The sequence below is a fragment of the Carassius gibelio genome, chromosome A23 (assembly GCF_023724105.1).
Source record: "Carassius gibelio isolate Cgi1373 ecotype wild population from Czech Republic chromosome A23, carGib1.2-hapl.c, whole genome shotgun sequence".
Lineage (NCBI taxonomy): Eukaryota > Metazoa > Chordata > Actinopteri > Cypriniformes > Cyprinidae > Carassius > Carassius gibelio.
The window spans coordinates 22,519,392-22,538,420 of record NC_068393.1 but is presented as its reverse complement, the minus strand read 5'-3'; the positions used below and the strand labels follow the sequence as shown (position 1 = coordinate 22,538,420).

The 19,029-nt window shown below is 35.7% G+C and overlaps 2 protein-coding genes across 4 annotated transcripts in view; both read left to right on the top strand.

Moving 5' to 3' along the window:
* Positions 1-10: 10 nt before the first annotated feature.
* The window catches only part of LOC127944799 (homeobox protein Hox-C5a), a 56,934-nt gene continuing 37,915 nt past the window's right edge, over positions 11-19,029 (top strand). The window contains exons 1-2 of one of the 3 annotated variants that reach the window (XM_052541070.1): positions 11-1,139; positions 8,591-8,642. In XM_052541070.1, coding sequence (XP_052397030.1) covers positions 647-1,139; positions 8,591-8,642 — 545 coding nt within the window. In that variant the 5' untranslated portion in view covers positions 11-646. Of the gene's footprint in view, positions 1,140-1,985; positions 3,158-8,590; positions 8,643-19,029 lie in introns of those variants that run through there. The other 2 variants (XR_008150433.1, XM_052541069.1) reach the window with 2 other exon arrangements.
* On the top strand, positions 11,041-14,096 carry LOC127944803 (homeobox protein Hox-C4a). Its single transcript, XM_052541075.1, has 2 exons — positions 11,041-12,551; positions 13,074-14,096. Exons 1-2 carry the CDS (start codon positions 12,119-12,121, stop codon positions 13,445-13,447), a joined length of 807 nt encoding a protein of 268 aa, XP_052397035.1. The 5' UTR covers positions 11,041-12,118; the 3' UTR covers positions 13,448-14,096.

Sequence of the window (19,029 nt, the reverse complement as noted above, 5' to 3'; positions counted from 1 at the left end):
AAAAAAAAAAAAAAAAAAAAGAAATTAGAGCTAGTGAAACAGGAGAAAAACATATTTGTCATAAAGCCTATGTAACTACTGTGATAATCGTATAGGCCTACTCCATGTTTTTCATATTGCCTTGTCATTTAATGTGTCATAGCATCGTACTGCATGGTATCTTGTCCATCATCCTGTTTGAACAAGTGTGTGCGCGCGCGCGCGCGTGTGTGTGAGAGAGAGACCGCTCTGTCCAGTATTAGACGCCAGATGACGCTCTTGTCTAACGGTCTCTGCCTTTTCAGCCCAGACCCTTGCATGATTTCAATACCGAGAAGTTATCGGACACGTTCCCCTATCTATCAATAACCTCCTGGGGATCAAGCCAATTTATGAGTGGCCAGGAGCTGCACGTGATTCTAGTTAAACATTCCATATTTGGGCATTACGCGTCGTATCAAGAAAAAAGGAAATGATTTCCTCCACCTATAAATCGTGCTCTTTTTTTTAAGGACAAGCCTAACGTCCTCTAGAAATACAAATAAAGCCCAATAAACAAATTAAACTTCTTAACAACTTATGTTCACCTTCTTAGCTGACTCAGTCTCTGCCGTGACCGAGTGCTTTTTGTGAGTCTCTTCAAGGTTATATTGTTTTGGGGAAAAGAATGAGCTCATACGTTGGAAAGTCTTTTTCTAAGCAAACGCAAGACGCCTCCTCTTGTAGAATGCACACTTTTGGCAACTATGGAGCTCACTCTGAGTTCCACGAGTCCAATTACGCGTACGAAGGACTTGATCTCGGCGGATCGTTCAGTGCTCAGATCCCCTCCAACTCTTTGAAACGGGAGGCGATAAACACAACCGAGCGTGCAAGGAGCAGTGCAGCAGTTCAGCGAACACAGTCCTGTTCAGCTCTGGGCTCGCGTAGCTTTGTAGGCACTCAGGGGTACAACCCCCTCAGTCACGGACTGTTGAGCCAAAAAGCCGAGGGGAATATGGAAGTTATGGAGAAGCCCAGTGGCAAGAGCCGAACAGACGATGTCAAAATGGAGACTAATTCAGCGATAAAGCAACAAAGTAACTCGACTCAGCGTCAGAACCAGTCGCAGGCGCAGATATATCCGTGGATGACAAAGCTACACATGAGCCACGGTAAAGGTACGTTAAAAGTTTGTTTTAGAAGAGAGGAAAACTGCACGTATGTCATCCTCGTCATCGCATCTCCTTCCTACCATGTTTTGTCGCTCCATATTTTTCCTCTTGAGTTTATAGGCCAAACGAAGGAAATAATAAAACTAGCGGCCGTAAATTTTATGACAAAGGCATCTATTGCTCGTAAACCTGTCCTGTTCCTGTGAAGATGTGATCTCCGGTTAAATTTATGTAGAAATAATTGGTTAGGAAAAGCAAAAAAAATAAATAAATAATAATAATAACGTAAATGTAAGTATTATATTTTGCTTTAAGAATGAAAGGGCGTTTACATGTTATTCAAGTGAAGTGGGATTTCAAACCAATCTTTGCATACATTTACATGTTCTGGCAGTACTTGTGTTTCCGGTTAGTTGTACTCTTCACCACTGGAGTAGAAAAGCAAAGTTCAGCAAAACTATATTGTCAATTTGCATCCTCTAAAATGAGGCATTGCAATCGCAGTGTCTCTTTTTTTATTTTATTTTTTTTGCTCAGCTTTTACAATATTTTGTGTCAGGACATGTTAGAAAGCGCTGGCCTTTTCACAGTTATGATTATTATGTTTCATTACGTTTGTGTTATTTCTGTGCATGACTTCTTATTTCAGAATAAATAAATATTAGCTTCATACCACCTATCCACTGCTTTTATTTTGGATTGCATAATGCTTGATGTTTGCATTTTACATTCTATGGACTGTGTTTGGTGGCTACTTCATCAAAGATTATGACAATTAATTTCATGCATGAGGACGACAGTCGATAAAATGTTACAAATAGGTAACCCAATATCTTTCTGATGCCACCTCAGAATCTGATGGTAAAAGGTCACGAACCAGTTACACCCGGTACCAGACTCTGGAGTTGGAGAAAGAGTTCCATTTCAACCGGTACCTCACACGTCGCAGACGTATCGAGATTGCCAATAACCTCTGCTTGAACGAGCGCCAAATTAAAATTTGGTTCCAGAACCGTCGAATGAAGTGGAAGAAGGACTCAAAGTTGAAAGTCAAAGGAGGACTATAATACCGCGCTGCACAGCTTCAGTTTGAAAATAAAGGCAGTGTTAACTTGTACTGAAACAACAAACTATTTAAACTAGATTTTCATGTTGACAACAGTTGATGACTTTCATTTGTCTACAGTATCATGTTGTTATGTGAATATGTCCATATTTATTGATAGGGCTCCTTTCCCAGAGTGCTGGAGGTGCTTATTTGAATGATGTATGAGCTTAAACTTTATTTGAATCTGCTTTTACTACAATCACTTGTATCAGTAACTTACAAATGACCAAGGCCTGCATCCAGTTATGTTGACTTAAATGTAGGTGCAAATAATGTGGTGCTTTGCTTAAACATTCATCAACCTGCCCATTGCATTTTGATGGGACTTGTGTTTTTATTCATTGTACTTTCTGTCGTAAATACATCTATACAACTGAAATCTTCACATAAGGGTGGTAAACCGCACGTCATGATGATAATGCAACAACTGTAGTGTCATATTAAACGCTGTTTATCATGTTGCCTGTCAGCCAGCAGCCAAATGGTCATTTTCTCTTGAGGGTTATGTCTACTGTGCAATCATAACATTTTTCTATTTTATTGAATGTATTTGGGGCTATTTTTTCAGATAGCTACCTTGACTTTTGTTTCTTTACACTCTATTCTTGATTTGCCTACATATAGGACATGGCTTGTAAGAAATGGCTTATTGATACCTCTTGTATCAAACAAGCTACACGACCTACTTTTGGGTGAACCGCATGATCCATTATTTCTGTTGTTTCCGAAGTTTCACTGCTAAGCCACATCGATAATTTTCCAGTCAGTGATGTATTATTAAAATAACAAGATTTAATTGTCAGTAGTGGCAATATATCAGAAAGTTTCGTTAGTTCTCGGTTAAAAGCCATCTGTGTCCAATAAAACGTCCAATGTGGTATCATTGTAAATAAACTTGATTAAACGTAAAGAATAACCAATTGTTAACATTATTATTATTTGTATTATTATTATTATGTTGTCTTCTAAAGCAACAGGAACAAAACAATGACTCTTTCTTCACACAATGCATTTTTGCACTGAAGGTCCGTTTAATAACGCGTTCAGAAAGAAATCGTTCCGCGCGAATCCTAATATGATTTTGATAAATATTCCTGCATCAATGGAGGACCAAGTCTGAATTTGTATACTTGCACTGATGAGACATGACTGAAGCTCTGGTCACTTATTTACAGTAGCCCTTAAACGGAGGCACATAAAACTTTATGACCCCAATAAACTTTTACAGCACTTCCTCTCACCCATCAGCCGCTGACAACTGTTTCCTTTTTTAACAAATCGGCGGAAGTTTACACAAACATTTCAAAGTGACGTTTTGGTATAGGCTAGAGAACCCTCGAAAACAATAAGATAGTTTGGACACTTAATCAGATACTGTCCAACTAAATTATGAAGATACGAATTGCTTTTCGAAAATGCATTTGCAGTATGATACAAAAGCGTTATTAATCGTACTTCGTGTAAAGCACATGATTAAAGACGTTAAGAGTGAATTGCTCATGCTTCTACGTTATTGATGAAATTTGACATTTAGTTAATGAGACATATGATGTTAGTCACACTATGTGCCGAAATCACATAATCCAGGCCCGTGTCAAACAAAGGACACGAGCGATGCCTGCGTGTTCGAAATGCTACGTTTCGACGGGCTTGTTCACGCAGGCTCTTTTCCTGTTGGTTTGATATAGCCTGTTTTTAATTTAGTTTTTAATTCATTCCTTCTCAGCGCTGTCAGTGTAGCCTATTTGAAATGTAATCTCCATATTTCTAAAGTTTATGAATGTTACCATTACATATACCTTAATCTGAAAGAACAGGCATCTAGTCAATGTATACCTTTCCAAAAGCGCTTTCATTTTAGAATCGTCTCACTCACCTATATTGAAGATTCAATTTCCATGCTTCTTTCAATTTCTACACTCGCTATCTTGACCGAAAGGGCCCCATTGCAAGTTACTGTGGTTACTATGTTGCTTTTTACACAATCCCCTCTTTTTTTAGCTCTCTTGCCTTGTATTTTGAAGTTTTGAGGGTTATTTATGCCAACTGCCCAAAGCAGGACCAGTGAGTGGTTCAGGAAAAGCACGTGGGGTCATTAAAGTGGGTTTTATGGCCTGCAAGACCTGACAAACCCTCAATATATTTACATCATATATAATGTTAACTGTCCGTAATCGCAGCTGTTGGCTAGTCTTATCTCTTGATAGAAGGAAGGGCTTTAAGCCTGTTCGTGTGGGTTACTCGCGTTAAGGCTCGGTAGAATTTCGACTCTCCCAAATGGATCCCGGGCGGTTGCAGTAAGTTAATAATCTTGTTTTGCTCTTTTTAATTAAATATGTACTTTCCTCCGAACACCCTCGGGAATTAATCATGGATGTAATGCAATAGTTCACGGAGAAATTGTGTCAAGTGATGCGCAAATGTGTCCTCATCGTTTAGTTTTGATAAGTTTCAAAGGTGTGTACGTTTGTGCATTTGTATATTACTGTTAATTTGGCTTTTATATAGAATTATTGCTCTGGCAGTATAGCTTCAAATTTAATTTTGAATATCATGACTATTATGCAGTCAAAAACATTTTGTATGCATCTCAAAAGCATTGTACATGTGTAAAAAGCTTTACCCTGGATCGTAATTTATATACACCTGAGTATTTGCGATCTGGTATCACAGAATGTGCGTAGGCTATATAAAAATACCCCACTTTTGGATGGTTAAAAGTGCTTAATTTGTGCCTATGCATATGTTGTGTTAAAAGTGAAGGTGGAGGACTGTGAGAAGTTAAGTGATCTTGTATTGGTTTGCAGATGAGAGCTCAGAACATAGATCTTTAGATCGGACATAATGTGGGGTCATGTGCAGGGCAGAGAAGATTTGGTGTTGTGTGGTGGGGTCATGTACAGGGCAGTGAGGATGGTGAAGTAGAGTCACTTCATTATCCAAATAAAAACATCCCTAAAATGATTCCAAAAGCTTAAAAGGCACATTAGAAAGTATTTTTTATGCAAAGCATATGACATTTTTTTACCACTGTTATTTGTCGGTTTTCAACAACCGGATATTCAGTGGTCTTTATTTGACAGATGAGGCTCCACTTGACCATTATAATCATGGTATGAAAAGTTAAAGCTATATCTTACTTTATGATGTTGTGCTTGGAAACAGAAGAAGGCACACTGCTCTATTCATCCACAATGTTCTCTTTAATCTGTGCACTGTGATCTTTGCTGAGAGGAAACTCCACTGCCATCTTCATACTGCTGTGTTTCTATTCTGTGGAGGCCTGTGATATATTTTGAGACTTGTACTTTGAGATATATATATATATATAGAACTAATGCATCAGTTTTGGCATCATGAACTTATTGAGGCCATTTTGCTGTGCAAAGGTTTTACATGCACAAACAATAATAATAAGGGGGAAATTATGATTATGGTTTAAGGAAAGAACATTTGAGTTGAAAACACAGATAAAACACTGTTTTATGAGGGTCTGAAATTTAATATTTTTTGCAATGCACCTAAGAAAAACAACAACTTTTGTTTCCAGTTGTAAGGTGTTTTAATCTCATACTCTCAAGGGTTTAAGATAATTGCTTAGGGTACCTGTAAAGAGAGAGAGAGAGAGAAATATCTAAGTTACTCTGGAATGGGATTATGACATGTGTCAGACTCAGAACTGCAAATATTTCACAAAATTATTTGCATAGTTTCTTTTATCACTCACTGTTTGCATTTTGTGGTGTCCAAACATAGAAAAACAATAGAGTGTAAAGACCTGTTTCACTGAGTAGTTGACTTGTAAGGCTGCATCTGGTTGTAAATTCCATGGCTTGCCAAAGTTCTTTCCTCCAGGCTCAAAGAAACGCCTTTGTGTGTGTGTGTGTATGTGTGTGTGTGTGTGTGTGTGTGTGTGTGTGTGTTCCCATTTCATTAAAATCAGTAGGAGGAATTTTAGCTGATATCACATGTCATTTGTAAAATATTGAATTTGATAGAAATTCAGTTAGTATTAAGTTAAAGTTGATAAAGTTACTTGCTCATACAGGAATCAGGTCTGTCTGTCATATTTGATATTCTAACAAAACCATAGATTCAATGATCAATATTTAGCATCCATTGCTGGTAAATCATTATTTTAGTGAAGTATGACTGCTTATAAAATATGCAAGAATGCTACACAATGCTTAAAAAGAAAAAGATTTAATAAAATTAATTTAATAGTCTTTCATTTTTTATTTGTCAGAAATCAGAAATTCCATTCCAGTAATTCGATAATCTTGTAAAAAAATTAAATTGCTATTATTTATATTTATTTAGTTTACATAGATTATTTTCTCAGATTATGTTGTGCTATTATGTATGTGTTTATTAAGTTATTAAGTGTTTATTATTATTAAGAAGCTGTTCTTACTGCTGTTTTTATCACATCAAAGCAGATGTGTATAGCTAATATCCGTTGGTACCATTTTTGTCTAGGTGCAGGTTTTACTCAATCAAAGGTTGATTGAGGTGGATAATATTCCCTATTGTACACTGACTAGAATTTTAATCAATATAATGTTAACTATAAAGCATTTTACATATTTTGTGAGGGTTTGGAAAATGGCTAATCATTCAGAAAATAAATAGGTCACGTGACAACTACAGTGGTACAACCACATTTGCTAATGAAACACATTCAGTGAATGTCCACTATATGAAAAAGATAAACACTTTATTTTACACTTTTATTTTTAGTGATGGAAACACTTAATACATTAAAATGAATTGTTTGTGGCATTTATTAAATAATACATTTACCTTGACTAATTTTAATAACCCCGTATGTGCATATTTTTTTCTTTTATATATTTTAAGTCTTTGAATTTTGTGTCAAAAACATTAACTGCCAATAGGGGGCAATAGTTTTATATTCCTCTGTTTTCGTCTCTCGGTTCAGGTTACTGTGGGTTCAATATATTGTTTTTGTCATCTACCAGATTACTATCTAAGTAGCCATTCAATGAAAATGGCAGCAGTTTCATTCTCTACATAACTTTAGAAGAAAAAAAAGATGTGTAAATGACAAGAGTTGAAAATCATGCCATTGCATGGAGAGTAACTAAGGCAATGCTTTCAATTTTGGAACAATTCACAATTTGTTTGTAGACAGTTCCTGTTTGGACAAGCATTTTATAGAAAATATAGAAAGCAATTCCTTTTGTTCTCTTTGTGGATAAAATGTTCTTCATTCAGTGATGTATGAGGTGAATGAAAGAAAAGAAAAAAATCTAGATTTTCTTATACTTTTGGTCATGGCAACACAAGCTGCATTTGCTACATTGAAACATTAATATGTAATAACAAATACATTTACCTTAATGCAGGGATTAGATTTCATGGCTAAAGAGTTTACATCTGGCTGAAATTATAATGTGTGTAGAAGTACCTTTTTTGTACCTTTTTTCCCGAGTTGAGTTTGAATAATTGTAGCATTTGAGTATATACATAAAACAGTATATAAACTATGTGTATATAATATCGTCATACTTTATTTAATTGCATTACTCTTATATTATTTTCTTTGCTTTAGTATTATGATTAACATTCAGGTTAAATATTCTTTGTCATTGGTCTCAATGACTAACAGTGGGCCAACACTGTATGTGAAGTCACAGGCAGGCTGGAATCCAGTGTGCCCATATTTACATACTTAAAAAAAATGTTTAACTCTTTGAGGCTGTAAACCAGAAAGAAGAAAATGAGCCACATTCTTTTTTGAAGCAAATTCTGAGTTGCCATGTTAACTTGACCAAGTAGGAAATAATTTTAGGTCCTACATTGTTGCAAAAATAACATCCATCAAGGAAATAGTTCTTAAAATAACCTGTGCTAAATGCATAGCCTTGTCCTACTTTAAAAGGTCATGCCTTTGGACAGTTCACCCTCAATGAGAGACAAAGAGAAGTTGTACTAAATCCATTAAAACATAATTTTAAGTAAAAAAATCAAATGCAACTGTTAGATCAATACATGTGGAGTTCCAATTTCGATACTGACATATTTCATGATATATATATATATATATATATATATATATATATCATGAAATATGTCAGTATCGAAATTGGAACTCCAGCATCTTAAAAGCATCTTGCATTAAGATAATAGGATAAGATTCACTTAAGATAAATTAATACTTTAAATACTTACCAGGACACTGAAAGAGTGCATTATTTCCATCACAGGATTTCGATTATTTTAAATCTGTCAAACGTTTTATATTGTTAAAAAGGTTATCCTTACATTCCCGAGAAGACAATTATATTTAAGTTGTTTATTTTTATTCTCTAAATTTCCTTTTTAGCGCATAAGGAAATTGTGAACGTGAGGGCAAGGAGGACCTCAGCGTTGCACTGGTAAGTCTTTCCGTTATTTTCTTGTTCTGTCTAATACAATATTCTTGTCCCATCTTGTCTCGCTATGTATAAACACAGAGGGCAGTGTTCTCTGACAATAGCGGTGAACCGCTACAGTATATGCCCATGTCTTAGTGGAAAGGAGCTGTAGTTTAAGCTGTTTGTCGTGGTAGTAAGCTCTCTTTACATATATTTGTAGAATGCACACACACACACAAAAGAAAAAGTAAATGTATATACACATTTGGGGAAAAAATATATGTGTAATCTAACGCCATATTTTAATACAAATTACAATAAACTGAATAAACAATTAATTAATATATAAATACAATATTTAATGTGAAACCGACTAACCTCTCTGTTTTAAGCATGGTAAATGTTAATTAAAATTATTTTGATAAAAATATAAATTAATTTATTGTCATAAAGAAAATAATATTTCCTTAATAAATAAATAAAAGACGTATTATGTTCACAGTGAACAGTCAAACAACAAAACATATATTTAATTTATATGAAATTTAAATGCTTAAGGATACAAAAGGAAAAAAATAATAGTAAGTAGGTAAGGCCTTGACCTTTTGTAGAACAGCTTTGGTCACTTAATTCACTCGATATTTAAGGCAAAAGAAATATGCGCCCAAAAATGAAATCATTCAAAATGATTGCAAAGGGCATACTTTAAATATCATAAAGGCCTACAATGTCATTCGTTCAAGAGTACACACTAAAATCTCCCATCTAAAATCCTACCTTCTTTACTTATAGAATTTTCTGCTGAATCTTATTTTATCTATCTGTCTGTCTATGTCTGGGGGGATCACCTAGGCCTATATACAAATGAATCATCAAGCAAATTCGCCGGCGGTTATAGCTTTTTGGAAGTCTCTACATTATAACTAGTTATTGAGCTGGTGCAGGATCTGAGGCCATTTATGTGCAGAGGGAATTCATCGCTTTTCTCTCATCAATAACTCCTTGGCAGTGAACTATTGGAACGAGTCGAACGCGAGGGGTGAAATGCGGGTCAGGCTGTCTAACTAATATTAAAATGCGTCCGCAACACCAGAGCGGTGCAGAGTGGGTGGATGGGGGCGTTTTCAGTTGTGGGGGTGGACAAAAAAAATCCCTATAACATCTGTAGGGTCTCGAAGTAAAATAAAAGACTTGTGTTAAGGCAAAATGGCTGTTTCCGAGCATTTAATTTGTTAAAGAGTTATGTGCTGTCTGTTTGTTTGGTTTCGATTTTAGGGAATTTTTAAAAAAATAATTTCTTATTTTTCTCTGCTTAGTTGAAAACTGGATTTGAAAATTGATTGAAGATTTGTTGCTTACACATAGCCTATATTGTTTCTAAAAAGTTTAATCTCTTTACTGTTTTTATAATTTTCTTTGCTGGCTGTATTTCTTATTTTGTTTCGAATCTGTTCCTGTTTCTAAACTGGAGAGAGAATTGCAGGGCAGGGTTTTGCAGGTTATCGGGCGGTCATATGGTAATAACGTGCACAATAAACCCCAAGGAACAAAAGAAACTTATTTTTCATCAGTGCTGTCACGTGTCCGCTTTGTCCACAACATGTTTGAGACGGAATATTCAAGTGGGTGCTACGATTTCGAGATTTATTAGAATTTGATAGTAAAATTATTTATCGTTTTTTTCATCCAGGCACTGTCTCTTTTATGTTCTACATTTTATTTACTCAACCCATTGGGGTTTTGAAATGTGATGTGGAAATTATCAGAAAAAAAGGCACAAATCGTCAAAACACATTTAAACGAATAAATATTTTTGTAATGAAATTATTTTGTAACGTGAACATTTTTTTTCAATGGAACAATGTGTTTGATGAGTACATGAGATTCAAGTGAAAAGGCTAATAAATTGTATAAACAAACAAACAATATAGGCTAAATAAATAAATAAATATGATTCTAAATAAATAAAAGCATTTCCAAATCAGTCTTTTAAAAAAGTTGTTGTTGGTCTCACTCCTAATTGTTGGGTCTTATTGCGATATTCTTTTTCAAGCTATTAAAAAAAAAAAAAAACGAAAAATAAATTAAATTAAGCAAAAAAAAAAAAAAAAAAAGAAAAAAAAAGCAATTAAAATAGTAATTATTACGTTTATTTTTTTAATGTAATGACAAATAAATATTACTTAAAAAATATTGTAGGCCTACTAGTTCTGACCCTAGACCTATTAATTCTGACCAAATATATTGTAGATGCCAAACAGAATCCTCTCCACAGAATGTTTTAACCCTATTCGAGATGTTGACATTTTTCATAGTCTAACTTGACTTATTTCATAGCTACGTTGAGTTCTTTTTTAAAAACTTTCAGTCGAAGAAAGGCCTATCAGTAGTCGTCTATATGTACCCTGTAGAACCGAATTTGTGTCCAAAACATGAAAATCGCAAGTACGTCTCTACAGGAATACATGGGCGATGTAAAATCCACGACAGCCAAGTTGGGTTTGTATTCGTCTCGATTAGAGAAGCACGTGACTTTGCATGGAAGTCTTGTGTGCTTACTATCATAAGCAGATGAGCTTGAATGAACAGAACTACTACATGAAGACATAAACTTTCTTAGCTTAACTTGTGCAAGACATAAAAGCGGAAATATGATGTATGCCGTCGCTGTAAACGGTTGTTTTAAAGCTGTCATACCTTAATTAAACACCAAATATTTTTCAATCTCCATATTTTGTCTAAAGTCGACGAATCGTATACTTAAACTGTATAAGCATAATATCTAACGTATTGTTAGGCTATTTGGTTCTAATATTAACTGTAGACTAGCTTCTATAAATAATAGGAATAAAGACATATGTGCCAATTACCAAGGAAATTTGCTTTGCACTGGCACAGACTGGTTAGAGGTAAGTTAAAATGTTAATACTAAAATATTTGTTTGCCTGCATGTTGAGTAACTTGCTGTAATAAAAAAGCATGGTAAAATAGCACTGGATATTGTAGTAGGCTATAATTATTAACCGTATTGTAGTATATTTGATCCGTTACTGAAGCTTAAATGTGATAGATTGTTTTTTATTAATTTATTTTTAACAGTGTAATTAGCGAAAATATTTTTGGTAACAGCACATGCACAAGTTAACTGAGAAACAACCCTAGGTGCTGTGGCATGATCTGAGAAGATTTGGCCATTGTGTATGAGTGTGTGAGAGAGCGAGAGAGGGGGGAGTGCGAGAGAGAGAGAGAGAGAGAGAGAGAGAGAGAGAGAGAGAGAGATGGATAGAGAGACTCTAAGACTTCGCGGACAATGGCGGAAAATTGAAGGTATATTTGCGAAAGCCGTGGTTCCTTATCCGGGGACTACATCGCCCCATGCCATTGGGCCATCGTATCACGTGGTAAAAGTAACTTTACAGGGTTGCTCGCTAGTAGGAGGGCTTTATGGAGCAGAAAAACGACAAAGCTAGAAAAATTATTTTCCACTCCAGAAATTAATGATCATGAGCTCGTATTTGATGGACTCTAACTACATCGATCCGAAATTTCCTCCTTGCGAGGAATATTCGCAAAATAGCTACATTCCCGAACACAGCCCCGAATATTACAGCCGTGCAAGGGACAGTGGCTACCAGCATCACCACCAGGAGTTATACCCTCCGCGGGCAAGCTACCAGGAGCGTCAGTATAACTGTGCAAGCATCCCTGAGCCTGATACTCAAAGAGGACATGGACTGCCTCACGCGGGGCACCTGCTCGGAAAAGGGCAATCTGCCTCATGTGAGCCCCCACCGTTACCCCTGTCTCCTGCCACCCCTCCGGCTGCATCGTCCGCCTGCAATCAAGCCACCCCGGAGCATCCCAACAGCTCAGCTTCTGCCAAACAACCCGTAGTGTACCCCTGGATGAAGAAAATTCACGTCAGCACCGGTAGGCAACTTGAGTGTATTTCTCTTAAGCACTATAAAGCTCGCCCCTCATCCTAACTCTCTCTCTCCGTCTGCCTCACTCCTTTTTACACTCATCCCCTGGCCAGCCTCTGCTACGATAGGATAGAAGCCTTTGAAATGGCACAATTGAGGCGGATTTACGACTAGGCATTGGTAATTACACCCACCATAAATTTTATAGCCGAGGTATACTCTGGGCAGTCGTATCACCATGTGGCTTCTCTTGTTATGAGTGTGCGAGAGAGTGAGGGAGATCTGGGACCGGAGAAAAACTAAGCTTTATAATGTTGCATTAATAATTCAGTGCTGAGTCCAATGTGATTTTTGCCTTATTATAGAAAGCTAACTTTTAGATATTTTAGCCCACCCTCATTTCCTCTGTCGCCACCATTTCTCAATGAAAGACACGCTTGTTTACCCTATCCTTCCCTCGCTGCTTTTTCTTTTCTTTTCTATTCTGTTCTGTTCTTTCTTCCTTTCCCTTTGCTTCTCCTCTTTCCAGTGAACTCTAGTTACAATGGAGCGGAACCCAAGCGGTCTAGAACTGCTTACACTCGCCAGCAAGTCTTAGAATTGGAGAAGGAATTCCACTATAATCGGTACTTAACACGGCGAAGACGTATCGAGATTGCTCATTCCTTGGTCCTCTCGGAGAGGCAAATCAAAATTTGGTTTCAGAACCGCAGGATGAAGTGGAAAAAAGACCATAGGCTTCCAAACACCAAAGTCAGATCCTCTTCCTCCACGGGCATTTCCTCCGGGTCCAACACAAGCTCAGCGGCTGGCGTTGTGGCGGCAGCTTCCACCACTAACACCATGTCAGCCTCCGAGGACCTCTCCGGAAGCGAGCGTGGCGAGGATATTACAAGGTTATAAGAGAACTATTTCGAGGAGTGGAGAGAAGGGAAGATCAAATGACTGATTATTTATAAAATATAATATATTTTGTTTTCGTAGGTATCTTGTGCGTAAAGGGGGTTCCTTTAAGTCCACAGTTATATAAAATGCATGTTATATGGCATGGATTATTGCGAATACCTATGGATTATTTTCTACGCGAAACAGGGTTTAATTTATCTAGAACTGATTTTTTTTTTAAGAGACATTATTTGGGCGATGCAGGTTATTCACATTTTACTCGAATGCTATTTGTGGGCCTTTCTTTGCCCAGCTGCCAAGGTGAAGTGCACAACAAATCTATTTATTTCTCACTTGAGAGAGCTGGTAGTTTTTTTTTCTTCTTCTTTTTTTCATTCTTTTTTTGTACTGTAAATGAAAAACACTATCGTGGGTATCGATAGAAAAAAAAGGATCTTAAAACGTCTTGTTTTCTTTAAATGTAAATCATGCTGTGGGTTATCTGTCGTATGGAAAGGTTAAGACTTTAAATTTTCATTTAGTTTTTGTTGTGATGGCGTTGTGTTTAGGCTATTAACAGCGGATTGTTGTGAGATGCAATAAAACCAGTTTAGTGTATTTGTGCTAATTATATTGGTCAATAAAACGTAAGTGTCTATTAGTTTTACCTAGACTTGAGTGGCTTTTATTAATATAAAATGTAGACTTAATTTCCGCACATAAATAGCGAAAAGATTCCTCTGTAATTTTTAAGGGGGGATGTATTAGTCGGGGAACTTGCATTAGTCTGTTGAAAATGCAATTATAGGCCCCCCCCAAAAAAAACTGTGTAAAAATCAGTGCATTTAAAAATGTACATGGTGTCGAGTGGGGCTGCAGCATTCATACTTGCAAAACAATAATTAGCCATTTTATTTCTGCCGTATAGCTACTATCTCTAATATCTATAACTCAGTCTCTCATTTTTCAGTCAGGTTGTGTATGGGTTAGCATGGGCTTTGTACCCATCACTTTCTCACCTATTCTTTTAACATGGCACATAATTCGGGCCTTTTTAGTAGGCTAAGGGACCTTATCGCTTTTCATTCCACAGGATGGCTTGTAATTCATTAATGTTTTCAACATAGCTGAAATGTCTCTAAAAATTAATTCCACTAGGCTATTCAGAACTGTCCTGCATTGCTTATATTTTTTCACTTTTGATTTCAAGCGTTATCAAGTTGGGGTACAAATTAAAGCAATTCATTTTATTTTGACAAACTGAACAGAAAAAAATCTGGAAGATATTCAGATCATGAAACTATATCTAACATTTTATGGACTTAAAATAAATATGTATTAAATAATCCTAGTTTTGCTGAGTTTAAATGTAAAAATAATGAGAAATTCGTTGGTATTTAAATGTATGTTAATTTATCTTGATATATTCCGTCGAAATATAGTAGCTTATGACAAGTTTTATTACAAAATAACCGTTACTAAACACTATTGCGAAAATACTTGTTATGGAATAAGTGTGTAAAGAGAGAAAATGGCTGTGAAATCGGCCAGTCCATGTACATGTTTTTAAAGAATCAATCTGCTTATGGTGAAATATAATCGTACTACCTCGCTTTTTGAAAGTTCTGATTCAGGCCACTCCTCTTTGTGTGTTATTTTTAAAAAGTGGCGCTTGAACCTGTTCGAAGCAACGTCATAGCCAAAGCAGAGACTAGCTAGACACACAAGACCAAAATCTGCACGCTGTGGCCTTGCTAGTTTACAATGCTTCACAGAGCGCTCCCATATGCAAATTAGTTTACATTTCATTGTGACGTTTTTGTATTTTTCTAAATGCACAAGAATATATTAAAATTTAAATATTAAAACACTTAGCGTCTCTATTGATATCAGTTCTCGAGAAAAGAAAAACATGTACAGAAAATAAGGAATGTGTTTGATTAATTGAAAAATCGGCCTGACTTGAATGAAGATTACACAACGGCTTGCTAAGTGGGGGGCTGAGAAGCACAAAGGAGTGAGTCATTTTAGAGCATCAATCAAGTCCGGCAGCAATAGTCAATTGTACTTCTAATGTATAAAGTTGTACAGGCACTTAATAGCTATAGTGCACAAAAGCGTCACTACAAAATATGTTTCAGCGGATAGTTTGTCCAAACGTAAATGAGAAGAAAGGCACTGGCCATCGTCTCAGCCTGACCATGACTTTGGAAAGGCACTTGAAAAGAGTAAGTGCAGAACTGCATTCAGGGACCATTATGTGACTGAACAGCAGAGAAAAATGAATGTGCACGCCTAAATCGTAGCATCCCGGCTGTCTCCTTCGAGATGCTGTCGCCTCCATGTCGCGAGGCTGAAAAGGTACTTTATTGAAGTTTGTGACAACTAAGAAAAGTAGAGTTCAATTTAGGGACACATTTTCTGTCCCATTAGTTTCGTTTCAGCCGGGTCGGCCGACCTCTCCCACCCCTTGACCCCACTGGCTCTCTCAACGTGTACCTTCTGTGTGCACCCTCACAGGCTTCCTGGGGTTCCACCGGTGCCCTTGCTTTCATTGTGGGTTTTTGGTTTTATTGATGTGGCAATAGAAGAAGGACATCTGAATGTGTTTCTCTTTTGTTGCTTTGCACCGTATGCGAGATCGGTGAACTCTGGGACAAGGCTCTTCTGTAGCCTGCGACCTTGTAACTTTTTCTTAAGGGGACATGCATTTTCGAGCTGTTAGTCTCAAATCAATGCTTCTACCGTCATCTAAATGGAATGATTGAAATAATTTTTTTTTTTTTAACATTTTTAATTTTATTTTCAATTAAGGCAAAATAGGCATATTGTTATAAAACAAAATATCTAACAAAAGTGGCCGAAATATTTGTATCCATGTGTACAAACAGATTTTTGTTCCGAGTGTTAAATATTTCAATTGCAGGTTTTGTGTCAGTCAAACAGGTATGACAGCTTTTAAAAACACATTAAATTTTGTTTTGGTGAAACGAACAGCAGTGACATTTTTGAGAATGCTTTTCTCATAGGGGAGCGCTGCTATAATGCGGAATGAATGACATGGTTTGATGTATTTCTGACATTCCACGGCAGATGTAACGCAGTTTTTCTGTTAACAAAAAATAAAATAAAAATAATTATAATAATAACAATAATAATTTAAAAAAGGCTAGAAAATAAATCATGTTTAACTTGAAACTAATATTTTCATTCATAAACTAAACAAACTGTATTGTTTAGGAGACAGGAAATACGTGTATGAAGTCATCGCAGGTGTACAACTTGTCAACTTGTTTCATACAAGTTTAATTTTCACCTGTATAAATATTTATTTAAAAAATAACTATTATGGGTTTAACCGAATTTATGTTGATTCTGTCGTATTAAAAATTATGTTTTACTTCAATAAACCTTTTTCTTTTTTCAATGAGTGTTGGCTCCTTAGAACATATTAATTATTTAATATGTAATTATTTAATTTCAACCGTATTTGTTGAAAATTAAATTGTATCTTCTGGCACATTATTTTAGCTCTCTGTGCTGCAGTGCTTATAATATTATTTTATTTTGCTAATAAAGATGTAGTCTAATTAGGTGACAAGTACAAATAATTCAAAATATCCTAACTTTTCTAAATGCTTTGTTATTACAACAGTATTATTAGAGTTTTACACAATATTTGACGATGCTATTTAAAAAAATAAACGATAGTTGCAAATACAGTAGGCTTTCTCCATACCTCATAATTGATCCCAAGTTTCACTAGGCCCTGTTATCCAATACAGTTACAAATAACCCTCTAAAGATCGTCTTCGCTTATGTCGTACATTATTTAATGATGACCGTTTCCAAAACCAGCATGTCGTTTGTTATAAAATAAATTTAAATAGGCTACAACTTTTAAATTACTATCTGTGACCTTACAAAAGGCCAACTACAAAAGTGAAAATGTCTACAGTTAATTTGTTGTCAGAAACAAATATTTAATTTAATTTTTAATTTAATTTAAAGGGCAATACATTATTTATTTATTATTTATAATCATTTAGAGTGATTATTATTTGTACATATGCCATGTGTGTTTGAGTGTGTGTGTGTGTGTGTGTGTGTGTGTCTATATATATATATATATATATATATATATATATAAATGTGTCAATATAAGAATTCAGTAAATATTTCAGTAATTATAATTATAATATAATTCAGTTAATGCCAGCATTATACCAGATGTGATCTGGCTGTGGTTAACCTATAATAACATACTTGTTAGCTAGTCATAAAAATCATAGAAGGACACAGTGCAGGGATACAATTATGGCCACGGCCCTGTGAACCGAGGTGTAGGCTACGCTTCTTTGTATGCGTCCATAAATCAAAAAAATTATTGAGGGTTTGCCCTGCAATACAAGTAGTGAGTGTTACGCTGCACAAAAACTGTTGTGCTTAGGCTTTTGAACCTGCCCTTGTAGGAAGAAGAGGAGGAACAGACAAGCAGTAAGAGCAAGAAGATCATCACCTGTCTGCAGACACGCACCAAGCGTTTAACAGAATTGCATTCATTTAGTTAAACATAGGTGTGGTCGCGAATTCAATGTTTAAGAAATATAGTCTCCATATATTCATTATTTAATATTGAAGAAGTTAAAAACTAGTCATCTGTTTGAATTGGAATAAGTTTTTACAGCGCACCACTTTTTATATTTGAACAAATCTTTTGACTTGTCCATATGTTTACATAATCATGGTGCTTTTCTTGTAAAGTATTTCTTATATCAATGAAATATGACCAGCCACGTTTTACTATACATCCTTCATAAAAAAGAAAAGAAAAATACATTTGTATTATAAGATGGGACCAATGTTGTTCTGGTTAATTGAAGTACTGAATGCATTGTTGTTTTGCCTTTTTATTCTAAAATGCATGTTTGTCAGTTCTTTTTGTAAGATAAGTGACTTCTCAAAGCAATTAAGTTATTGATGAAAGGTGTGCTCTTAGCATTCTTACGAGGTCCTCTGTGTAAACTGAGCTGGGTAGTTGAATCGGGGGTCACCATGTTATTTTCCAGAAATGTGGCAGTTCTAACACTGAATACCTGCTCGACACATGAAATACATAAATACAGCTCTTGTTCTAGAGATAAGAATTCCATGTTAGAGTCTAACCATGCCTTTTGCACTTTTCGTGTTTTTTTTTTTTTTTTTTTACATTTTATGCAAAATGCGGAGCATGAGCGAAGAAATGTGTGCATTGCGCTCAACGATCTCCATAATCTTTGTTCTGATATCTTGCCCTTTAACCTTTACACTCAGTATGACCCCAAATGCAATGCTTAATGGCCACCCGAACTAAAGCACACCGAGAGAGAGGACACACAACAGAGAATAGCAAAATGTATTTTAAAACAAATACTTGAAAAAACTCTAATAATAATAAATGATGATGATGATGATGATGGAACGAAATATTTGAAAAGTGAAAAAACACCATCAAAAGGTAGAAATAGCTCAGTCACTTTCAAATGTGTTATCATTTTTTGCCTGGGCTGCTACAACATCAAGATTTGTTCACTCAAGAGAAAAAAAAAATTATATATATA